The 26,000-nt window shown below is 39.3% G+C and overlaps 1 protein-coding gene across 4 annotated transcripts; it reads left to right on the top strand.

Annotated features, from left to right (window-relative positions):
* Positions 1 to 1,042: 1,042 nt before the first annotated feature.
* Positions 1,043 to 21,815, top strand: zc3h18 (zinc finger CCCH-type containing 18). 4 transcript variants are annotated; one of them, XM_058076131.2, is made up of 21 exons: positions 1,043 to 1,234; positions 1,992 to 2,954; positions 4,950 to 5,034; positions 5,337 to 5,485; positions 5,778 to 5,873; positions 6,461 to 6,603; positions 6,893 to 6,922; positions 7,049 to 7,163; positions 7,490 to 7,761; positions 9,673 to 9,852; positions 10,085 to 10,210; positions 10,996 to 11,088; positions 12,074 to 12,346; positions 12,593 to 12,634; positions 13,871 to 13,987; positions 14,925 to 14,933; positions 15,325 to 15,545; positions 15,639 to 15,901; positions 15,978 to 16,068; positions 18,608 to 18,704; positions 20,770 to 21,815. In XM_058076131.2, the coding sequence occupies exons 2-21, from the start codon at positions 2,004 to 2,006 to the stop codon at positions 20,972 to 20,974; spliced, it is 3,558 nt and encodes a 1,185-aa protein (XP_057932114.2). In that variant the 5' UTR covers positions 1,043 to 1,234; positions 1,992 to 2,003; the 3' UTR covers positions 20,975 to 21,815. The 4 variants fall into 4 exon arrangements, with proteins under 4 accessions (XP_057932114.2, XP_057932112.2, XP_057932115.2 ...); XM_058076129.2 differs by having other exon boundaries at positions 1,044 to 1,234; positions 9,670 to 9,852; XM_058076130.2 differs by lacking the exon at positions 1,043 to 1,234 and adding an exon at positions 1,264 to 1,579 and having other exon boundaries at positions 9,670 to 9,852.
* The last annotated feature ends 4,185 nt before the right edge of the window (positions 21,816 to 26,000 follow it).

Here is a 26,000-nt window from a genome sequence, read left to right as displayed (position 1 = left end):
AAATAAACATTTTACAAATTAAATCATTTAAATTAATGATTTGATTGAATTACCTTCAAATCAATCAAGCGTAATACATTATTAATATTATTATTATTATTGTCTCGTTGACAATAACAACAATAAAATAGGAGATTATTTTGCTTTTTAACTGTAATATAAACTGCCATGGTATAGGTAAGCGTATGTAAAAGTACTAGCAACTTTATACAACAGCAGGTATTGGATATATTGGCTAGATTTATAAACATGTTTTGTTTCTTAGAAAGGATTTGGTCCTTTTTAGCTCATTTTGATTGATAGAATTTGTGACTGGTGTAATATCGATGCATAACACAACATCCCATTTTTTCAAGAGCTCTACTTGACATTTTGAGCTCGTTTGTTGTGCGGTAAATAAAAATAGAGTACTACTGCCATCTAGTGACAACTTGATGGTAGTGTAGAATTATTATAAAACTAGCGACTACAGTACGTGCTGTAATTGTAAAATTATAAAACCTTGTTTTGTGTTAATATGTTTAGCTTTCTAGAACGGACCAATTGGATTTACATAATTTCTTTTTGGGGCAATTTATTCGGTGAGAGTATGTTTCGGTTAGAGTCGGACCTTCCGGAAGAGATTAATAACTCTAACCGAGGTTCCACTTGGTATACTACGAAGTGTTTAAACATTGGAATACTTTGGGTGATATTTGCAATTGTTTTAGCTCTTTTATGAAAAAAATAAAATGACAGGTCTTCGAGTACCTTTGTTATATCGACAAATTCGCAACATGTAACATTTTACACATGGTAGCTCGTTTAAACTGAACAGAACCTATTCTATTTTTTAAACGACTGCGGCATACCGTACAATGAGTCAATTCAGGCACAATTCCACAGAATATTGGTAATATTGGCAACCTGATTCTTTTTAAATACACAATTGTCATTCACTTCATTATAACTCGTACACAATCTAACTATGCCATTTAAAATTAAAACTTAGTAACCAGAGTATCAACAACTCTGAATTGGATTTTCCGGCGCGGTCTTTTTGCGTTTCCACGGCGTGTCTTTATGACGTCACCTAACGGCCACCCTCGCTGTGCGGAGCGGGGTGTTTTATTTTCTCCACCATACCTGTTAATTAAACGCTACATGAGGAATTATCGATTACAAACACAAGTACAGTGTGAAAGGCTAGCTGTTAACGCAACGGCGCAGTGTTTAAAGAGCTCCGGCCAGCAAGGTGAATTGCAGCCAGGGCTTGTTAGTAGTTAGCAGGATGTTGCTAACGCTGTTAGCTTACATTCGGGGCAGTAATTCATTGTTTGTGAATTACTGCAGATGCTGTCAGTGTAACCTCGGCGCTTAAGTGATTATGGACGCAACTGCAGACATTTAAGATATCCGAGTTATTCGATGATTTATGAAAGGTAGTTCTTATTGATCGATGGTTAGCTTGCTGTCTTAGCTCCCTCGCGTTGTGGGCCTTGTTGCCGACTAGCACGACCCGGCTATTAGCATGGTTACCAGTCAATGACCCTGCAGGTGTTTACGTACTTTGGAGTTTTGTCTAATACTGTACATACAAGTAGGTATATTATGGTGTCACTATGTAGTGTACGTTTGACTTAAGATGCCTTAGACTCACGCCTCAAAACTCAGCTATCTTGCTAATGCTAAGGGGAGGTTTTACTTTAAGCGTAAGGCAGATCTTGCGACAATTCGTATGATTTTTTTACAAGCACAGTGGTGTTGATAATCAGCAACCAATTGCAGCAGAGTTTTTTTTAATCTTAGCATATATTATTTTCAATTAGTTATTTTCCAAGTCAGTTTTCAAGTATTTGCCACAGTCAGTTTGATATGGTTCATTTGGGTGTCCCATTCACACCATTGCTAAGAAATGTTAAGAGACAGAGTTAATTTTAAGGCATGTTTTTATTTTCAACTACAGACAATTGCGTGTTGATATTAAGTTGTCTCTGTTACTCTGATTACAGTAAAATCTCACAATGGATACGCCTGAAAGCCCTACCCAGTCGCCTCAGTCTCCATTGGAGAAGGATCTTTCTGACAGTGAGCTACTGGATTCTCCGGAGGAAGAGGATAGGGTCATCTCAGACAGTGAAATACTCTATGAAGAGAATGGAGATTTGGCTGATGCGGATGAGGAGGAGGATACAGTGGAAATCAGAGCAGGAGGTCTGACATTACAGGAAGTGGGAGAAGATGATGAGGTTGTGCCTGATTTTGTTTCTGAGCCGGAGGACGAGGAACCTGTAGCTGAAGCTTCTGTAATGGGGCAGGATAATGAGACCATTGTGCTGATGGAAGGGGATGATGATGATGATGATGATGACGACGACGATGGGGCACAAGCTGGTGACTTGGATGGAGAGGAGGATGTGGAAGGAGAGGACGTAGATGATCAAGTAATTTACACCCCTCAGTCTCCAGACTCCGAGCCAGAACAAGGCAGGAATATCATCACTAAGAAAGACAGAAATGTATCGGAGGCATATGGAAACTGCAGAACTGTGTCAGGAGAGACTGGTGTTAAGGGGCAGGAGGAGGAGGAGGATGATGATGAACAGGTAAACAGCCCTGCAGATGAGGAAGAAATTTTGAGTCTTCGAGCGGGGAGAGCTGCTGTCGTGAGAGAGATTAAGGAAGACTCTGCGTCAGTTTCTCGAGAGCTGGATGAACATGAACTGGATTATGATGAGGAGGTCCCAGAGGAGCCCAACATCCCAACACATGAGGATGAGGAAGATGATGCAAAAGCCTTAGAAGAGGAGGACCGTGATGACAAGATTTTAAAGAATGAGAAGAAACCTATCCTTCCTCCGTCTCCCAAAGATGGGGAAACTAGAAAGACCGAAGACTCCAAAGTGCGCCGCGATTCATTCAGGGACAAGAGGAAAGAAGAGGATGATGGCGAGATTGATGAAGGCGAGATTGATGTAAGTATTAATGGTTTGGTCGCCTCGCTTTATATATGTTGGATGCATGCCAGTGGTAAAGAATATAATAATGTTTCTGTTAGAAATATTTTATATTAAGGAAAAGTAGAAATGGTTAAAAGTGCAGCTCTGCAAAACACATGAATCAGTATTATCTTACTTAGAAAAATAGGACAAAATTAAGGTCCTGGAGTGGCCTAGCCAGTTTCCAAACCTCAGCCAATGAGAAGATCACACAGCCAATCAATCAACGACACCATAATAATGTCCTGCACTGCATTTGTACAGTATCTTATTTGTTCAGCAAACCTGCCAACATGTCTGCATTTTTTTGTAAGTGTCACAAATCACTACTACGCATTTTGTTGCATTTTTACGGTTCCTAGTTTTTTTTTAGTTCAGTCTCTGCATTTAACATGATGTGCGCTTCCAAAAAAAAAATCCTCAATCTGCAGCAACACAAATTCATTAAAGCTAGGATTCCTCATGTTGTAGTACATTGTAGTATGCGGCTCATTCAAGGAGTGGACAGCCCACCTCCATGAACGCCTCCAAGTATAGATTTCAGCTATACTTGTATATTTACCGTGTCGAAGCATTGATCAGTTCCACTTTTGCAAAACAGGAGGCGTTCATTGTTTGTTTGGTGGGCACAATGCCCCTCAAAGCCACAAATCACTACCTGGAGCGGTCATGTGGTACTGCCAGCCAGTGACACAAGCCTCAAAGCCTCTGCATCTCATAACATCACTCACTGCCCTCAATTTATTGGTTTGAAGTTGGAAGTCAAGCTCATTGATGCTATTGCTTGCAAACGGGAGAGAATCTAATGCAAGCTATTTTGCTTTTGCGGTCTCCATCCTTTTTGCTTTTACAAAATGAAAATGGCCAAATGCTTTTTTAGTGGAACATTAACAAAATGTTGGTATCCACAACTCGCATCTTATATTAAAACATCAACAACAAAAAGTCCATCTGCATTTTGTATTTCAAAATTCATTTGTAGGGCCCTATGATTACCGTGTTAATGGAATCACGGAATTGGCTGATGAAAAATAAAATGCGGAATCCCATGGAAATTGATTTAATGTGAATGAAATGCTGTGATCGTGGCGGAATCACATCACAAACACTAACCCGCTCCCTCACGAACTAAACACACTCTAGACTGGTAAAATAAGTGTAAAATGTAAACAAGCGGAATTCTAACAAAAAATTGTAAACAGAAAGAATGAAATTTGGAAACTACATTTCTTTCTCGTGTATCCCACATTATTAACTAAAAACATGAATGAAAACAAGGCTCTTGGGTGCCTTGTGGTTGTAGGTGGCTGCCCGGGTCCCATGTTGGTGACCCCTGCTAGTATTGACCATGCAGTGGCACAATGCCATTTGACTGGTAACGACAAGCTCATCATTGCTTATCATTCACATGGTTACAATGTAAATGTCAGCCAGGGTGTACAGATAGTGCTAAATTAAAAAAAAATAATAAATAAATATAATGTTGGATATTTCTTTGGTAGCCAGCCACAAATGAATGTATGGGAAATACTGATATTCTTCATCCTGACTGATTGTTGTTGCCAACTGATCCACTTGTTCAAATTTGAGATTGGTGTTCTGCTGTTGACATCGCCCCTAATGGCAAGATTCGATCACCTGCACTACTGCATATGCAAATTGCTTTTTTGTGCAGGCCTCTGGTGACCAACTACAAGAAACAAGTAGTGTTTCCTTGAAGTACTAAGTCAGGTTTTTGCTGTAGGATGAAGTATTCTTTTTCCTTTTCATTCATAGCCGTGGGTTAATTCATTTTAATGAATCTCTCTGTTACAATAAACCTACAATTAACATTCTGGACTGGTTATGTCTTTGTAAGGTGGTGTCCTTAGAAATAATTAGCAGGGAAGCATATCATTTTTCCCCCAAAGTGGTTGAAAGAGTATGCTGTGAATTTTGATGTTTTTTTGTTTTATGTGTATACATGTACAGGATGATGATTTGGAGGAGGGAGAGGTGAAAGATCCCACGGATAGGAAGATCAGACCACGTCCTATTTGCAGGTTCTTCATCAAAGGTATGTGATGGCGAAACAGACTGCTGTTGAATTGGGGTTGGTGTAATGTTTTACACCGGGAAACCGTAGGAATGGAATGTTTGGCCATGTTTTTGCCTGGTAGCTTTCTGTCATTATGAGAGTTAATTTGTGAATATTTAAAGAACATTGGTTAGAAAATCTGAATGCACTTGCACTCAATAACATCAGTTGAAAATATATTAAACAGAGAGGCATGAAAATCAAGTGTCTGCATCAGGATATATTCTATCTGACTATGACTATCTATTTTCATGCAAACAAGATCTGTTGTGTTTCACCAGGAAATTGTACTTGGGGTATGAACTGTCGGTTTATCCACCCTGGCGTCAATGACAAAGGGAACTATTCCCTCATCAGTAAACAGGACCTCTTTTCACCAAATGGAGCACAACCTGCAGGACCCCTCCCACTTCTACCCACCAATCCCTGGGTATGTCACTCTGTCACTGAATTGTTTCGTGCTGGTAAAACTCATTTTCAGTGGTCAAGGTTTAGTCATAAAGCACATTTAAAAACAGATCATGCTGTACAGATCAAATAAAATGCTAGAAAATGTAATAAAATAACCAAAGTAGAGGTTTAAATAGAATAAAAAACATTAACAAGTAGAACAACAAACATTTAATACAATAAAATAAACAAAGAAAAAAAATATTGTCCCAATTATCTTTTTTTTAACAGCCAGCGAGTAAGCAGTTTTGATTTGTCTTTCCATCTTTCAGGCTGCACCTGCTGTAGAGGAGCTCCCTCCACCTCCTCCTCCTGTCGAACCTCCTGTGGAAAGTGCATGGGAGAGAGGCCTCAGGCATGCCAAAGAGGTATTTTCCTCACACAGCTGGAAAAATGTTTACTTGCGAGCTGTCAGGTGACATGCATGTTTTGACCCTAAATGTCCATCAAACCATACATTCGCCTACTCTTACCCAACTCCATTGTGTTACGGAAGGTCAGACTTCCCAGTCACCAGCCACCTAGATATTGAAAGATGGGTTTTGGTCCATATCACCCAGACCTACTGTCTGTTGGTTTGAATGCACTGGTTATTTTTTTTATCTTTCTTTATCTTTATATCGGATTTCACAAAAAGGTTATTCAAAATACCACTCAGACCCCATTAGCACCCATTTGCAAGAAGCACTCTGCCACATAGACAAAAGGGTGGTGCTTTTTCTCTTACATATTTGTAATTAGTGTGTGCTTGTTGTTGTTGTTTTAACACTGCATTATCACGTTCATATTTGAGCTCAAATCAAGTGAACTTGTGTTCACACTTGACCAAAGGTTTGATCCAGTTAAGCACAAGTGTGAACATAAATTTTGACTCAACTGCTTTCACTTACATTACATTTTATACTTTACAGATGTTACAGTTTTGGCAAATATGTTTTTTTGTGTGTCCTTGTAGATGTTGAAGAAGGCCACCATCCGTAAGGAGCAGGAGCCAGACTTTGAGGAGAAGCGTTTTAATGTGACTATTGGAGAGGATGAGAGGGAATTTGACAAAGAAAATGATTTCTTCAGGGAACGCAGCTATCGCATCATCAGAGAGTATGGCTTACACATATCTACCACAATTTTTCGCATTAGAAATCAGAATGCTCTGGTCCTTCACATGTAACAATTATGCATGTTTAAAGTGTAATTTAATATCGCCAAGATCATGGTTGTATATTGGCTAATATATTTTCCTTTTCCAAACATGATTGATGTATTTTTAAATGATGAGATGTGACAAAGATGTTAAAATTAATCTCAATGAGGAGCACATTGAAGTACAGTTAAAGTCAGGTAAACAATGACACTTTTTAATTTATTAATTTATGAATTGTTCTTTCAGTGAAATGGACTTACGTGAGCCAATATATGGGTAAGTCCTGACACTGCATAAACCTTCATCATCCCACACCAGAAGGCTTGAGCCACAATTGAACCTTAAAGTCTGAAGTAAATGTTCCTGTTGATTTTCTTAACGTTTTTGCTGTTTGCTCTGCAGTGATGCATATGCTGAACCGTACTATGATTATGAAATGGAGGCCCTATGGCGAGGTGGGCAGTATGAAAACTTCAGAGTGCAGTATACAGAAGCCCCTCTTCCTTACCATTATAGTGTAAGTCATTCATACTTAGAGTGCAGACTTTTGCACTGCAGTCGGAACAATTGCATTATAGTCTATGGTGCATGTGGGCATGTAATTGTGTAGGTATTCGTTCGTCACCCAAAAAAACACCCATGGCTGCATTGTTTGGACTCAGTTGGACACTTGATTCGTACACTGAGGCAGCAAGTGTGAAGCAATGTACCACATTTATACTTAATAAAGACAATAACCCTAGAAAGAAATGAGATTACTGTTGTTGAACCACAAATGCGCTTGGGTATACCGGGGTGTCCTGCTATTGATTAACATGTTTATTCTATCAATGAATCTCACAGGAGCGTGAACGAGAAAGGGACCCTCGAGAGCGGCACCGAGATCGAGAACGGGAGAGAGATCACCGTGAGAGGGAGCGCCGACAGAGGGAACGAGAGCGGGAGAGAGAGCGAGAGAGGGAGAAGGAGAGATTGAGGCGGAAAGAGGAGTGGGAGAGAGACAGGATGAAGCGCGATGACAAGGAGAGGCCGAAGATGCGTCCTCCTCGAGACATCCGAGAGAAGAAAGATGAAAACAAACTCAAACCACAGTCACCTTTAATTCTGCCACCTAAGTAAGTCAAATTTCAATGATTGACTTCTCACCTTCATATACATAAGCACTGCAAAATATGTCCAACCCTTGTAATCTTTTACAGATGTCTAAATGGGGAGAGGCGTTTGATGGAAATAAACAATATATGATTAAATTCTAATTTAAAAAATTGTTCTGTTTTATATTAGTTTTGAGAGCAGACGTTTTTATATAAACTTATGTTTTGTTTAGATTTTTGCTGGGTAATATAGCGACATTGACGGGCTATTTTGTAGGTGAAGTCGAGCCAGTTGAAAGACCCTAAACTGATTCTTCAATTTGACCCCATTCATTGTTTGATTCTTGTCTTTAATATTTTATTACTTTTTTAGTTGTGATAAGTATAACTGTGTATGCCCCATGTGTGACTTGTCCATTTCCTTAGGCTATGGATCAGCAACCTTTAGCATCAAAAGAGCTATTTTGCCTCTTCCAGTAAAGAAAAATAGTCAGGAGGTCTACTTTGAAAGACTTTAAACACAGAACTATGTGGACTTTTTTTTTTTGTCATTTCCGCATTTGTGTAAAATTAAAAGGAAATGGAACCAACTTGATACTACAAAAATATATTTTACACTTTTGTCTTTCAAGATTGATTCGTGATTGATTGTAAATTAAAGCGGGAAAAACAATTCAAGGGTAACCATGGATGCACAGACAACATCGACTACATTGAACACATCCTTGTTACCTGTCAATCAATTATTTCATTTCACAAGCCCTGAACGACTAAATGCGCTGTTAATTACTTTGGGGCTAAAAATAGCTCGGAAGATTCTATTTTTAGCGCTAGTGTGCTATTAAGTTGAGTCATCTGTTTGTGCTTTCAATCACCCCTGTGGAATTTGTCATGTACAAGAAGTCATTGAGCATGACACAATCTCGTCCACTTGCCTAATTAATTCTTCCTCGTTTTGGGTTCATTATTTAGTTTGAAGGATATTGTAGTAGGCAAACAAAATATTTAAAAAAAAAAAAATTGTATCGCTTTCATTGAATACTCAAATCTGAAATCCAACAGTGGGGAATTACCCCTTACGTTTTCATTTCCTCCGGTCAATATTTACATTCACGCTTGTTGAAATCTTTACCCGAAAATAAAGTCAGATATTTGAGTAGTTTCTCTTAAACTGAAATCAAGAAACCTCTGTGTCCTTTGGATATTGGATGAAATCACTCTGTTTTGTAAAAACTAATTAATGTTGTCCCCTCAAGACTGATTATTTTTGGCAAAGGCAAGATATGCTGCTTTATCTGTTCTCTCACTGGAAAAAATAAGCACTGGGGTTTCCCCTCAGATATTTTTGAAGCCGTGGTGGTGAGCTGCATGGGAGGCGGACTGTCACCTTTGCATTGCATTAAAAAAAAAAGGCCAATCATCCATCCTAACTATGCCATTTATGACTTCATTGATATACTGTACAGGGCAGCCAGTATGACATGCGTCTGACATACATATGCTCATATTTGTAAAATTACTCTGCTGCTGGCTTTCACACCATATTGCACAACTCCTGAAGACGAGATTTACTCCAAACTCCAAAATGGACGTAATAGCTAAAAATAAACAGTTTTGCAGTGATGTGTTGGTGTGACACACATAGGGATTGTAGATAAAGTGCCATTCGCTGAGTGGTTATTTTTTTCAAGCTTATGAGCCAAGTCTTTTGTAACTTGCCTGCAATAGGACTTCTATAAACAGAATGGAAGATATCAAATTGGCTGTTTCCGTGTTAATTAGCGCAAACCATCTCTGCGCATTTTCTAAATGGTAAATGCCATATGATGTATTTTAAAATGACAGTTGGAGTCTACACTTGGTTTTTTATTTATTTCTGTGACTTTCCAGATAATTCTGCACCTAACTAGATGTCTTACACCTTTTCAGCAGACCATTGGAACCCCCCACAAAGAAAGATCTTGTTCCAGTAATGAGACAACCAGATGAATGGAAGGACCCTTGGCGTCGATCAAAATCCCCCCGGAGAAGAGCTGGACTGGGTTCCCCACCACGAGGTCGTCGGAGAAATAGGCATTCGGGTTCTTCTGTTTCTCTGTCAAACTCTTCGAGGTAGGAAATTGGTGTATTTATGATAAAAGGTTGTCCACCAAATGACTTTGAAATGTGGAAATCACTAATTTATTTTTGGCCATTTACAATGAATGATCTCGCGCTCCTTATTGTGTAACGTTTTGATGTTTAGAGTTGTGGATCTATTTAGTATTGACTTTATACTGTATGTATATTTTTAATAGGCATTTCATTAATTGTGGGTGTCTACTATCAATATTCTGTGTTGCAGGTCTTCATCTCACTCATCATCCTACACAGGCTCTGGGTCATCTCGTTCCCGCAGCCGCTCCTCCTCATTCAGCTCCTACTCCAGCCACTCTTCCCATCGCAGCTCGTTCAGTGGGAGCCGCTCTAGGTGTGTTTGTGTTTCCACTACTTGTATCTCGCTTATAGTGGGTATTTTGTTGTTTATTACAGTTTTTAAACTTGCAAACCTGTTAAAATCCACGCACAATCTTTGACTACCATAATTTAACTGGCTTGTAAGCTGCACCCACTAAATCTAGAGAGGAAAAAAAAGGTTTGTACATTTATAAGACATACCTGGAACTATAAACTGCAGCGTCAGCTTTTCATGTTGCCGTCTCCAATTTCTCACCATACTGTACATTAATGCTAAGCTTCCACAGAGCAGCCATGTTTTCTTGTCTTTAACTTGAAAACTGCATCATATCCATTTCTTTGTATGTTTTCTATGATGTAAGATTGTGACAACCGGGATGTGCAGAGCATGTCTACATCCGTGCAACCCTCTATGATGAAGCGTGCATGTGCACAATGCGTCTATATTCTTGTTCAGTAGGTGGCGGTATGCACCTAAATGTTGGTTAGGACCCATCATAAACAACAACAACTCTTGTACATCCGGTCGTCGATTTGTCAGCAGTCAGTGTTAGATGGATAGTAGGGATGAGCCGGATACTTCCCCCTAGCCCCCCTACTGTCCAATACTGTCAGGAGGTAACTCTACCTGCACTTCATCATGCACAAGAGTTTGCCCAACAAACTTCTGGAGCCAGGCAAGAACCTGACAAAACATTTCTACGTCAGCAATCTAAAAGAATATAAAAGCATAATTGTGTCCTCTCAGATCATAAGCTTGTGTCCCAAATTTAATTTTTTTTTTTTTTTTTGAATCAGGTCAAGATCATTCTCCACATCTCCCTCGCCGACTCCAGCTGCACCAAGGAATGCCAAAAACAAGCCAGACCTTCCTCCCGTGCTTGCTAAAGGGTAAATAATTTTGTTCAAATCATACTTACCAGTTGCCTGATTATTTTTTTCCTTTTATTATTACCCCAGTGCCTGGTTATTATTCCCCGTAACAGCTGAATTTTGATTAGGACAACATTCTTTTTATCATTATCAACTTTTTCAATCTTTGCATCAAGTAGATGTAGCGAACATTTTCAACATTCATGAGATAATAGGGTTTCCCCTATGATTTTTTTCATGCTGCATGGGATAATAATGTCAACATTGGGGTTGTTTTCACAGGCTTAAACAACAAATGCATTAAATGACTTTAAATAGCTTTTTCTCTGCCTTTTCTTCCTCTCCGTAACTGTCCCAATCGGGCAGACAGGCCACAACAGTGCATGTTTTCCATTATCTGTGTGTGGCTGCCAATATCTGGTCTCCACTTTTTTTTTTTGCTGTCAGAGCACAAGAGCGAGGAGGGGGCTTAATGTCAGCTGACTGTGATATGACCCACACTCCCATTACAAACACCATATTGATATCACATGTATGTCCATTCGTACAATATATTACTTAACATTTTTTTCATATAAAAAAATAATAATTTCCGAGGTGTGGCAGCTTTTATTTTACTGTTTTACTCTGGAAACCCTGAACTATGACATCATACAGCTTAAGACGTCCAGTATTCTTGGCAATAATGAGCTGAAGATATTATTTCCCAGCCCTAGCGTATTTCCCCTTCAAGTTGTCCATCGCTAAGGTGCTCCCGTGATACTGAAGGTGTCGTCCTACAAACGTGGCAGTATATTTAATGAATATACATAACACATAAAGCCACATAAAACTGTGCTTTTCGTAACTGATCCGCTCACTTCATTGCCTTCCTTTGTGTTCACATTGTAATTCAATTCTTAAAAACATATTAACAAACAAAACCTCTCTATGTTTGACCAATCATTGTACTTGTCAGCCATGTGCAGCATGTTTTAAAGATCTGAATTTCTCATAATCTTAGATTGCCATTAAAGCAAGCTACTGCGCCGCCTCCACGCAGGGATAAGCCTCCCATAAAGAAACCCCAGAGTCCGCCACCTAGTGGAGCAGTTGGCAAGCCTGTAAAGCCCTTGGCAGAGGGTGGAAAGCCTCCCATCAGTCTTCGGGAGTCCGGAGGGTTGGTTATTGGTGGAAGTGGTGGAATGGGTAGACATCTTCCTTCACGGGAACCTGTTAAACCTCCCAACCAGAGGGAAGGAAGACAGAAAGAGCGGCAACAGCATCCTCCTCGGAGGTAAGTGTGGATAGTTTCAATTTGAAGCCAATAGGAATCCAAAGCCAAAGGATTTTGTCACTGCCCTACATGCAAAATGATATAATTTTAAAGCTTAAAATCTCCCTAAATGTAATGCTTGTACAGTATGTTCTTCAGAACAATGTTGGAGCCAGCTGCATCAAACTTGCATATTTTTCATTATACTGCATACCCAAGTGACCACACCAGAGCTGTACAATTTTAATAATGTTTGTTTCTGAGTAGGGCTCCAAAGACATTTCAGCCTCCAGAGCCACGGGCGCACAGGTGTGTGGTGTAATTAAGTTATATTTTGAAAGCATTGCGCCAAATTGGCCCAAGTGTTGCATTTGTTGTTGTTTTTTTTTTTGTTATGAAATATCCAATTAAAATCCAACTGTTAGATGTATTTATTGCTCTTGAAAAGAAAATTAAATGACCAAAAGTTATATATACATTTCTATATAAGTTAGCTAGTTATGCTTCTTTGTAGAGAGTCTTCTGGACTAGGGAAAACATGGGTTGGCAAGACCAGGTGTGGGCAAATATTTTGACTCGTGGGCCGCGTTGAGTTAACAAAATTGTCCGGGCGGCCAGAACATATATTTTACACACACCCACTATTTTATGCTTGTAGTTTTCCTTGAATCATTTGTCTAATTTTATCTTTAAAAATATATACTATCAGCTGTGTGTTTTCATGTCCCTTTTTTCAGGAGCACTTTAAACATCAGACCACATCAAATTATGTAATTGAATTTTACAGTTTTGTTGTTTTTTTTGTTTTTTTTTTTACTAAATAAGACGTCCGACTTTCAAGTCATGTTGCCAGTTTGTATGTTAAAAGTTGAAATACTTAGAAAGCAACTGGCGGCCCGAATTCAAACGCTTGGTGGGCTGCATGTGGCCCCCGGGCCGTAGTTTTTGCCCACCTTTTGTCACCTTCCCCACCCGAAAACCACCAGCTCTCACTCCACCCCCACTCAGTCAGAGATGGCTGCCCCACCACTCCTTGCTCTGACATCCACCCCCACTTCCCTGGCAAACATTGCAGCAAGATTCCAACGAACTGCCATCGCTAAAATTCTTGCCCTCTTTGTCAGTAGCCTACGCAAAATAGTTAGTTTTACTTAGTGTTGACAAACGTGCCAGGAGATCCCATGTTTATTTCAGTAGCATTCACTCATGTGTGACTTGGTGTTGATGCTCATTTGCGTCACTTCCCGAGTGCATCACACTCACATTACGCAGATAAAAGCAGCACTTTTTGGCAATGGGAGCAACTACATCGATTGAATCTTAACAAAACAAAAATGTCTTGACACAGATCTGATTTTGTAGGCCTGTTTTCTTTCTTGTAACATGCGATAATATAAAGTGCAGTAATGTTTTACCTAACAATGAATGATTACAGTAATAGAGCTAATGTAAGCCTAATGACTTCAGGACCCCGGTGTCCAAGGTCCCCTCCTCCCATTCGCCATGTTCCCCATTTTTTTCTTGACTGTTCCTTCTTGCCTTTAGGCGGACAGTAAGCGGGAGTGTTAGTGGAAGTGGTAGCAGTTACTCTGGTTCAAGCTCCAGATCCAGGTCTTCTTCAAATTCCCTGTCACATTCACGTTCCGGATCCAGAAAATCGAGGTACATGAACACTTTGGTTTAATTTATTTTGAACATGCATGCAAGTTGCATTGGAATACAATTCACACTTCCACATGTCCTAAAAGGAGTAGGAAGAAGCTTATTTAATCCTATCCCCATACATTTCACACTGTCAATACATTTGTACACTTCCTGTGTACAAATGTATTGAAATGTACTCTTTGACAATTTTATATACATAGGAAAATGATAAGGCTGTATGTGGTGAAATATGTTGGTAGTTACAGTAAATTGTCACACACATAAAAAATAATAATAAATATAAAATAACTGATTCATGGGTTAATAGTTTACCAAACTAAAATAACTAAATAAGTGCAGTGTAAACACTGCTTTACTGTCACCTGTCTTCCTGTTCTGATCCTATCATCCAAATGTGATCACAAGAAAGACCACACTTAACAGTGGTAACAAGTGACAACATACATGACTGCCGATTCATTTGAGTTGCAAACGTTTTGAACGTTTAAAAAATATACCGTATTTTCTGGACTATAAGTCGCACAAGGCCAAAAATGCATAATTAGGTAGAAAAAAACTGGAAAAACTATGTCGCACTGGAGTATAAGTCGCATTTTTGTGGGTAATTTTATGACCAAAACCAACATTACGTCCTCTTGAAAGGCAAGTTATAACAATAAAAGAATAGAGAACAGGCTGAATAGGTTTAATATATGCTAACATAATGGTACAGCTACACGAAAAATAAACATAAACATAAAAAGGTGTCCAGTGTTTATGTTTTTCATTTATAAATCGCAGGAACAGCCAACTTATGAAAAAAAGTGCAACTTATAGTCCGGCAAATACGGTGTATATATATATCTACGATGTTCTCTGTTTGACTATTTTTGTTTTTTAATTAATTTTCTAATCTCTCTTGCTTCCATGGGCTTGCTGTTGGGAAACCTTCCAGAAAGTCCAGGTAAGATTATTTGAGATGTGACAAATGGAAGTGTTTTCCTGCAATGTGCCCGAGTTGAGCAATGCGCAAATGCCCGGGCTCCAGACTGACGTTGGTGTGTACCTGATGCCCCTAATGAGGCCTTCCAGAAGATAGGGACAGAAACAGGGTGATTAGAGAGGACGGTTGTCATATATTGTTCAAGTATTTATAAGTAATGCAGTGAAAATGAGAGGAAATGTATTTACTTTGCCAGTTGATTTTGGTGTCTCGCCTAAATTTTCTGCTAGCGCTTCTAAAAAGTTTATTCGGGGCCACTGTGCTTAAAAACGTTGGTGTGGAGCCCTGGATGCTTGTCATTTCCACACCACTGTGATGCGGGTATTGCTAACCTGTTTCCTTCTTACTGCAGGTCTCTGAGTGTGAGCAGTGTGTCATCTGTGTCGTCAGCATCTTCAAGCAGCAGTTCCGTGCGCAGTGCGGACTCTGAGGACATGTATGCCGACCTAGCAAGCCCGGTGTCTTCAGCCAGCACTCGTTCCCCCACACCAGGTCACCCTCGTAAAGAGAGAGGGGCGCCGCCCCGGGAGCGACCTCCACAGAACCGAGACAAAAACAGGAATCAGTGTGCAGGTGGAATCCAACACATGCAGTCACACTAAACAAGCTGATTTAAAAAAAAAAAAAAAAAAGTTTCATCAGCTCTCATGTTCTCCGTTACCACAGAGAGACCCTTAAAGAAAGATGAACCCTTAAGAGAAGATCGCAGAAAGGGGAACCCATCTCTTGGTCCACCGAGAGGAGGCAACCCAATGTCCAGGCCAGTTCCAGGAAGTAGAGGTGGTCACCCTGCACACCACCCTGCACACCACCCTGCACATCACCCTACACACCATCCTGCACACCACCTTGGTGGGACTATGCCGCCCCCTGGAAACTATGGAGGCTCAGGTTCCCATAAAGATATCAAACTCACGCTTCTAAATAAGGTTAGTTGTACAGATTCTCGATATTGCCATTTTATCCGTTATGGTTTATTTCAATGTGGTGGCTTTCCCACAACAGGGCGATAAGGGCAGTAGAAAGAGGTACCTCCCCTCCGACAACCGACCCGGTTCCCCCCTCAGCAAGAGAATGGCCATGTCTCCAGACAGAGGTGAGTAACATTGTAAAGTTCAGTTTCCACAGGCTCGTTTGGGTCGAGCTCATTATTGTGGACCACCCTGCATCCTGGTGGGTGTGGTCATGTTGACAAGCTTTGGAAACGCTGGAGGACAACAAAACAAATGCACGCAGTACACTCATAGCAACAAGCTGCGGGCATTTATTTATAATTACCATTCAGCACACCAGCGTATTAACTCCTCCCACACCTAATTAATTAACAGGTTTGTTCTTGGTTGGACAGCATACAAGAGTGCATTTCACACATGTTTTCCTATCACATCATTAACCATTGACATACCAAAAATAAAATATTAGCTACAATATCCACAGTTGGACAATAATGAAGAGTTATTTTTCCAGCACTCGGTACAGATCAGATTAGTACAGGCTTTCATGTGCAGTCGTTGATCCAGTCCAGAATCTTTGTGTCTTTTCTGGCTCATTTTTATTTCATCTTCCTCCTGTACAAAATTGATGCCCAGGAAATATTGAACTTTTCCAAAATTTTGAATTTAACTCCCAACATTTTTTTAGTGTTTGACCATCACTGGCTGAAGATCGTCAAGCCATACGATGAACGCTACATTTTTCCTTTCCGTTTTGTTTTATGTAAACACAATAGACTGCTGCATTTTGAACAAACCCAGCATTTTATTGATATTGTTTCTTCGCAAACTAAAAATATGAATAGCTTTTGATTTTATTACACCACTTAAAAAAATGGTAATGGTTTAATTTAATTTGAACATGCATCAGATTACAATTGAATGCATCACATAATCAGTTCACAGTTCCACATGTCCAAAAGGAGTAGGAAGAAGCAAAGCTTATTAAATCCTACCCCTCCATCTGGTACTTTTACAATCAGTAACTGTTATATTTGTTCACTTCCTGTCTCTGTCTGATATAACTTAATTTAAATAATTTTATAATTATAAGTAATAATACTTAAAAAATAATAAACATAATTTAATAAATAATATAATTTAAATAATTTAATTATAATAATATAATTTATAACCTTTTATTTAATGTTTTTCTGGTTTTGTTGATATTGCATCATCTCTCTCTTTGTTCAAAGAAACATACAAAAAATTGGATTTTCCCTGTCTTTGTAAGGTATCAACTTACAGAATCAACAGGGGATCAAATAATAGTCCCCACCTCCAACCCCACCCACTGTATATTAAATGTCTGGGGAATTCTTTTGGACATTTTGCTAATTCTGTACATGGCCACATCTCCATTTAAAGAAGGGACACAAGTTAGCCATTAGTTCTCATTACAGGTGTTTTTTGTTTTTTACACCACAAAACGTGGCATTTGAACAAGGTTACATTTGTATTTACACTATAGCTAACCCACAGGTGTAGCCTGAGGGCTGTCAAGATTGTTTAGCAAAGCCCCTAAAAGACGGAAGTTTAATGTAGGCGTTTATATACAAATCAATGTTTTCTTATCAGTCCCCTGAGGCGAGAGGCGGGGAGGTCGTCAACTTTCCTTGTTGTAGCTGCCTTCGCCGAGTTTGGTCTTTTTTTTTTTTAAAGACCTAAGGAGAGGAAATACGGTAATGGTAATGGCTTTATTTCATTTGAGCAGACATTAGACACATACAATTGAATGCATCACATAATCAGTTCACAGTTCCACATGTCCAAAAGGAGTAGGAAGAAGCAAAGCTTATTAAATCCTACCCCTCCATCTGGTACTTTTACAATCAGTAACTGTTACATTTGTTCACTTCCTGCTTTCCTTATATACTTTAAGTTTTTTTTTGTCACGTACCGAAGTACTCGGTGATATGACCATCCAATGACATAACGGGTACCATAGTAAGTGTCAATATAGTGATATATATAGCACATCATGACTGGTTCAAGACTCTTCATCCTTGTATTTAGCAAACATCAACTGCTTGTATTGTTTCTTGAATTGGCTCATCATTGTGCATTGTTTGAGTTCCTTACTCAATCCATTCCATAGTTTGATTCCACATACTGAAATGCTATGGCTTTTTAACGTAGTCCCAGCATATAAGTGTTTCAAATGTAGTTCTTCCCTGAGATCATATTTCTCCTCTCTTGTAGAGAAGTATTGGATGACATTTTTAGGTCATTGGTTATTTTTAGCCTTATGCATTATTTGAGCTGTTTGAAGATGAACTATATCAGCAAGTTGAAGTATTTGTGATTTTAGAAATAAGGAGTTAGTATGTTCTCTGTAATGTCATACTAATTGTCCAAGTGGTGACTCTGGGAGAGGTAGAGTGCATCTGGAGCCGGAATGTTGTGAGGCGGGATGGACCTATGGACCTCTCACTTTTAGGTCTCCAACTACCGGTCCCTATAGTTGTCTTTTCAGAACATTAGTTGCCCAAATGGTTTGGAAAAGGCACCAGATTTAGCGAGAAAACCTGCAAGTTGGCCACACTGTGCAGATGGCAAATACATGAATGATACACCTATTTTCAACCTGAGTAAGGTTTTATGGCCACAAATCGTGTAACCCTTTCCCCAACCTCTTTTCAGCTCGTGATAAGAGGATACCAGGACGACCCCCACTATCCCCTCGAATGGATCGACACAGAGGCCAAGCAGCGCGACCAATGCCCCCCCAGGGCGACAGGTTAGTGACACTGTCAGCGCTTCAGTAGGACTAGGATTATGTAAGCCGTTACGCTGCATACATGGACGTAGTCGGGAATGACTGTTCTACGAGAAGTGTGGAAATTTCATAGTTATTTAGCACCCTGCATATACGTCATGCTTATCAGCAGCAGGTATGTTTGCTCTGGGCTCAAATGTTTGGTCTAAATGAGGAACCTGCCACAGCGGAGTGATTCACTCTATTTGCTGACGTAATTCAGTTTTCAAGGCATTATGAATGAATGTATGAATATTCCATTATGTTGATACTCAAACATATATGCGGTGAATAAGCAGATTCACATTAGCCACGTTTACATGAGGAGGTTTTCTCTTTCCGAAAGCAATGGTATACATGGAAAGGAATATTCCAATCGCGTGTCTACATGCGCCGCTATAATCAACCAGAATAGTCAATGGGGCATGCGCAGTAAAACGTAAACACCAACATCACGTGATACCGACTTCCTCTAGTTTTTCTTTCACTTGTTGGAATAACTCCGTATTGCCAGTTTTTCCTTCGTCCAGTCTTGAAATTTAGTTGGAATCAAAAACAAACTTTCCGCAGCAGTCCAGTGCCGATTGCTTGCCTCCATTTTTTTAAATCGAAGAACATCTCGAGCTGCGTGTTACGTCATATCTCAGCATTCGCTGAAAGAACGCACCCGGGAACAGGAAAAGATAAAGTTCAATATTTTCTAATTAAGCTCGGCACATGTTTATATAGATATGTATTTTCTTTTTTTAATAAAACTGGACTTGTGAATGGCGTATAGAAGGGTTTAGATTCTGTTCCACAGATGGCGCTAATGCACACGAAAGCTGCTTGCCAACAGCTAATAAACAACAGAAGAAGAAAAACACCACGAAGAAGAACACACCATGACAACTTTCCAATTGAGCGGGTACAAGATACCTCAATCGGATTGGGGAAAGGAATATTCCACCCCTGTGAATCCGATTATATATTCATTCGGATTGGCACTTTTTTTTCGGAATGAGGTTAGATTCTTTCTGTTTGAGCAAATAACCCGAATTGAATTGGGATATTTGGGTCCATGTAAACATGGCTATTGTTCCCTTATGTGATGGGATCAGTTATCGCTGTATTTAAACACACAAATAGTGATCAGCACCCAAAACCCTGATCTTGTAAAGCCTAGTAACTAATGTTTTTTCATCTTAAGAACATAGCCCGACTCCGTCATCCCTTTCATTCTCTGCCACTGAATCCCTGATCCACGCGTTTATCACATCCAGAATCGACTACTGAAACAGTATTCTTTACAGTACAACATCCAAAACCCTCAACAAACTGCATTATATTACTCCTCACCTCCCCCTGCTCCCGTGAACACATTACCCCGGTCCTTAAAAACCTTAAAGCTCTCCACAATCTGACCCCCATACCTCACAGACCTCCTTCATCCACACAATCCCCCTTTGAACCTCCTCCTCACACTCCCCTGTAAGATCAAGCTCCGAACCTGGGGAGACAGAGCCTTCTCCATCGCTGCCCCCCACCCTCTGGAACTCTTTGCCCCATTCACTCCATGCTTGTCCCAACTTTCCCACCTTCAAAAAACAACTCAAAATCACCTGTTTAAATCCGTTTTTAATGTCTAACTTTTTATACCTGACTGCTGTGCCCCGCTTTTAGCCTTGTTTTAGCTCTGAATGAATGTGTGGATGTTGTATTTTAGTGCATCTTTTACTCTATTTTTATTTCTTTTTTCTCTACTGTAAAGCGTCTTTGAGTACTCTGAAAAGCGCTACACAAATAAAATTTATTATTTTATTATTAATGTCATGCGGCCAGCTGGGATAGGCTCCAGCACCCCCGTGACCCTTGTGAGGAAAAGCGACAGAAAATGAATGAATGAATGAATGTCATGAGGCCACTAACAGCGAGACTGAATAACTGTGTTCTTCTGTTTGCTGCCAAGTAGTGTATGATTATTATGATTGTTGTTATTATGATTATACCATTTGATTAGCTCTCAATGCGGGAATTTTGCTTATGAATAATTGTTGTTGTTTTGCAGAAAACGTCCCCTGTCACCGCCCCCAAAATCATCTGGAAAAGGCCCTGCGGTGCAGTCTGGTAAACCTGAAGCTCCCGGCTCGGCTCCAGCTGCCGGTTCCAGCAAACCCAGCAACACACTGTCTCGCCGCGAGGAGCTCCTGAAACAGCTGAAGGCCGTAGAAGATGCCATTGCTCGTAAAAGAGCAAAGATCCCCGGCAAATAAGCACGAGCGAACTCCCTCGCCTTGTTCATCCGGCCGCCCCGACTGCACGCCATCGAGAACCGAGGCAACTTTGGAGGTCGGAACTCTTTTTCCCCAGTGACTCCTGCTTTAGTCTGCTGCCTCCAATGGACATGCACAAATCCTGTATGGTTCTTGTGTACATGGTGTAAGTGAACAAGCGGCCTCCATAAGAGTTTTTTCACTCCCTTATGCCCACATTCTGCTGAGTTGCTCGTGGTTGACAAACACTACGGAACACAGGCATGCTGGGAAGAAGGCAGGAATTTCTCTATTGACATTTCCGAAAGAGAAAGTGTGCTTGATCACGCTGGTCTGTCAGTGGGGAAAAAAAGAGAATAATATCTATGTTGTCCACCTGATGACTTGCAGATTTCTACATATTTAGGCTATAAATTTGACTACCCCTGTCAATTTTCTTCTTTTGTTTTCTGTATGATGCGTTTAAGTGAACCCGGTCTGCAGGACTTCTTATTCCTTCGGAACAATCCATTGCACGTCTCTAGTGCGCCATTGAAAGTGATGCTACAGCTTGTACAGTATAGTAAACTAACTTTTTGACACTGTCACCACTTGTACAATACAAGCAAGTCATCAGGTGCTCTCTAGAGAATTATACACAACAGTGATAATGTTTGTTTTGGTTTTTTTTAACATAAATCTACAGCATTTTATTTTCTTGTTAGCTCTTCTCAAGTTATAAACCAATGTTTTAATTTGTGTCGTTTCTAGTTAGGGGAGAGCGAGGTTGTAACGGGGACATTTAGAGACACAAAATTCTGCTTTTGTGACAAAAGCCTTCTAAATAAACTATTTTGATAAAGAGCACAGTTGGCTTTTTTGTCAAGGGCCTAAACTCGGGGCCACATTTTGTGTAATTTGTGGGGAGGGGGTGCATTGCTGACGTGAGGCACACAGCACCAAATGTTGCCCTAAAATACAACATTGGTATTTGTTGATATGTTTGAAGGTGCTTTGTACATTTTTCTGTTGTGAAATTATTTCTTATAACTATAAAAGTCAATCGGAACATTAAAAAAAATCACACCATGAATGTATAATTACCTGGTTGCATACAGAAATATTTACTTCAAACATTTAATTACCGTTTTGTCTGAGCTATTTTTACAATACTTAGGCTATTTAAAGCCAGCTGATTAAAATGCATGTTGTGTGTGTGTGTGATGATTTTATTCGTCACGCGCATTGGTGTGTGTTTGTTGCCGCCAATCAAAGAGCTCACACAGCACAGGTGACACTATTGCACAAGCACTGAATATGGGCCGACTGACAGGTGATTCATTGTCATTGCCTCACTCTTTTTAAGCCCCGCCTCTGCAAGTAAGGTGTACAAATTAAGACCAGTGCCAAATTTTGGGGAAAGGACAGAAGTAGAATAATGAAAATAAAGTGGAGACTTTCACTTTCAATGAGCGATGTTACCAATGAGGAATTGCAGCCATTTTATGCAGAGTACTTATAGTACTTAAATAAAACCTAAAGTATAAATTCAGTTATTCTAAAAGTTAGAGCCTGCTTGTTGTCAACACTTTAAAAAAATGAATATAATGTACTTCCCAAATGATTTTGTTGCCTTCTTTACATTGTGTCTAAATAGAGAACTTCTGACAGGTTGGCCATTTTAATTGAATTTCCCTTTTGGCATTTTTACAGAAAATGTATCATCAGGAAGTGGAAGGCGTGGGGGCAAACACTGAGGAATTTCTAACTTCTCGGGGTTGACCTTTTCAGCTGTATTATCGTTTTAGTCAGCGTTGGGGTTGTCATCCCACGGAGGAACCCGGTGATGATTCATTTATTGGAGAAGGAATGCAGAAGATTACATCATGTGACAAAGATAGTAGAGACAGTCTGACAGAAGTAATGATCGATACTATGTTGTCATTCTGTGGAGGATAGAGGAAAATAAATAACGACATAGTCAAGCACAAAACTAAACAGTGACCATTTATTAATGATTTCATGAAAACCGTGATATATATATATATATATATATATATATATATATATATATATATATATATATATATATAGTGGGTGAGCAATATTCAACATATTTATATTTATTTAAACATATATAACAAATTAAATTCATTCATTCATTCATTTTTCTACTGCTTATCCTTGCGATGGGTGCTGGAGCCTATCCCAGCTGTCTTCGGGACAGCTGACTGACTGGGACCCCCCCAAAAATAGGAAAAATAATGTTAACTGGTTGTGATTTTTTTTTAATATACAGTCAGAAAACGATCAAAACAGTTAAATATCCACATTGACCAAACATAAACCTCCATTGGACTGCATATTTCACATGTTATATATTGTATGTTTTTATAATAAATACCCACAATAAATGCCCACAGTTCATTTCAACCCTTTCAAAGTGCTCCATGGCGTCCACCCTGCGTTGTGTTGCCATTTTTACACCATTGTAGAGTTGATATCATCTACCAAGTACAGTTAAAATGTAACACTCCTTCACAGTGACCTGTGTTACATATTCTTTTAACGCTAGTGTGAGGTGCTGAGGTCATTCATTAACTCTTATTGCCTAATTTTACAGCAACATGAACACCAGTCATCCATTTTCTATGCCACTTATCCTCACTAGTGTCACTGGGGTATGCTGGAGCCTATCCCAGCTGACTTCGGGTGAGAGGCGGGGGAACATCCTGGACTGGTCGCCAGCCAATCACAGACAAAAGTGTTCATATACTACTTTACAATTACAAAAAATTCATATTTAAAATATATTTAAAAAGTATTTTTTTAATTCATTCATGGTTGAATTCACAACAGACAGGAGCTTAAATGACACAACAATTCTCATTTGAGCAACGCTTGTCAACAAATGTGAAATGAGTCAGTTCATTAACACACGACAACAAACAAAGTCAACAAGTTGGTCTTGTTTAAACACATTAAAGTCGTCATCGTAGTACATTGTTTGTACATTATGAGAGTACATTCTTAGTGTATTTTATCACAGCTCTTCTTGAACACAGGTAGGTCAGAGCTACATCCAGTACATAGAAACCAACCAACCTGGGACTCTGTACCGTAACTTTAAGACGTTTGCAAAGATACTGTAATTGATACTGTAATACTGTAGATTGTTTTTAATGTTATAGGGCAAAATTCAAGTCATCTATAACAATTTTAAAGATTTTTAGAGATTTTAAACATTTTTCTCTGTTAAAAAATAATAATAATTGTGTTTGGCTTCAACTGGAATCAACTTCTTACCAGGAAACAATGCTTTCAACTGAGTTTGGTGCAAATTATGATTCCATAAGTTATAATGCAGGAGAACATGAAAGGACTGACACACAGGGACCCCCCAAAAATAGGAAAAATAATGTTGTAATATTTTTTTTTTAAATATACAGTCAGAAAACGATCAAAACAATCTCTTGTATTTGGTAGTAACAGTTAAATATCCACATTGACCAAACGTAAACTTCCATATTGGACTGACCCCCCCATGCCCCCTGCTACATGAAATGGTTTGGCCCACTAACTAGGACTGTCTTCAATTTTCTTAACTATGCTCTTCAGAGTGGAACCTGACGTAAACCTGACGAAATCTCTGACGTAGCTTTTGTATCCTTCCCCTAGACCATGATGTTGAACAATCTTTGCTTTCAGGTCATTTGACAGTTCAGATAAGATGCAAAAAAGAGAACAACTTCATTTCAAATCTCATCTATTCCTGTGTTTGTCTGCTATATGATATATGGCGAAGAAGTGTATAACTCCAAAAACTTTGTTACCACTTCCACACAGAATGAGGAATCTCAGACATATCATGGAATGTCAGCTCGACTCTGCTGGCTCATTCATTCATTCATTTTCTACCGCTTATCCTCACGAGGGTCGCGGGGGTGCTGGACCCTATCCCAGCCTTCTTCGGGCGAGAAGCGGGGTACACCCTGGACTGGTCGCCAGCCAATCACAGGGCACACATAGACAAACAACCATTCACACTCACATTCATACCTATGGACAATTTGGAGTCGCCAATTAACCTAGCGTGTTTTTGGAAACCGGAGTACCCGGAGAAAACCCACGCATGCACGGGGAGAACATGCAAACTCCATACAGAGATGGCCGAGGGTGGAATTGAACTTGGGTCTCCTAGCTGTGAGGCGTGCGTGTTAACCACTCGGTCGCCGTGCAGCCACTAAAGAAAAAACGTCTATTTTTGACACATAGTTCACGCCTCCCACTCCAAATCAACATTTGCAATAATTCAGTTTGAACCATCTGCCATTGTTTGCTCAGAAGCTAACTGGCTAATTGCAATATTTTAAGGATGGAACTGAGAGTGAAGCTTTGCATCACAAAGATGTGAGTATGTTGTTTAATGATTCACTTGTTTGGTAATAATAATAATTTGAAGTTTAATTTTAAGTTTAAAGTTGCTGGTTCTTTTACATACGTGTACCTATACCATGTTAGTTTATATTACAGTTGAAAACAAAATAATATCCTATTGTTATTGTTGTTATTGCCAACGGGACATTAATAATAATAATAATAATAATAATAATAATAATAATAATAATAATAATAATAATAATAATAATAATAATAATAATAATAATAATAATAATAATAATAATAATCTCCCAGGAGGATTTTGAGGAATTTATGTAGCTAAGGAAATAAGGAAATTGCTAAAAAAAAATCCATTTAAAATCATTTGGGTTGTTTTTGAGGGGTATGTAAACATAGCCATGTAACTAGCAACTTAAGATGATCGGATTTCTAAAAGCTGTCAAAAATACATAATGATAAAATAAGTAAAAAATAATGTATGTATTTAATAAATAAAATACATAATCGTCTTCTGTAAAAATGTCAATAAAAGTGTACAGCCCGTTTCATGGTCCTTCTAAGTCCGGGTTGCCAGATCTATTTTTGTCCCCCGGTGTATTGAAGGCAACAAAGCATGATGACAACATAAGCTCCCTGCCAATGACGT

Source organism: Doryrhamphus excisus, linkage group LG1, assembly GCF_037039965.1.
Source record: "Doryrhamphus excisus strain RoL-2023G ecotype Guam linkage group LG1, RoL_Dexc_Guam_v1.1, whole genome shotgun sequence".
In the NCBI taxonomy this organism is placed as follows: Eukaryota; Metazoa; Chordata; class Actinopteri; order Syngnathiformes; family Syngnathidae; genus Doryrhamphus; species Doryrhamphus excisus.
The sequence above is the reverse complement of the archived record's forward strand: the minus strand, read 5'-3'. Positions and strand labels throughout refer to the sequence as shown.

What these genes read in the sequence shown, in the direction of transcription:
- zc3h18 (XM_058076129.2), top strand. Translation starts at nt 2,004, where the DNA reads ATGGATACGCCTGAAAGCCCTACCCAGTCGCCTCAGTCTCCATTGGAG. An exon ending in TCTCTGTCAAACTCTTCGAG is followed by an intron (nt 9,853 to 10,084) that starts GTAGGAAATTGG and finishes TCTGTGTTGCAG; the next exon opens with GTCTTCATCTCACTCATCAT. An exon ending in CCAGAGCCACGGGCGCACAG is followed by an intron (nt 12,635 to 13,870) that starts GTGTGTGGTGTA and finishes TCTTGCCTTTAG; the next exon opens with GCGGACAGTAAGCGGGAGTG.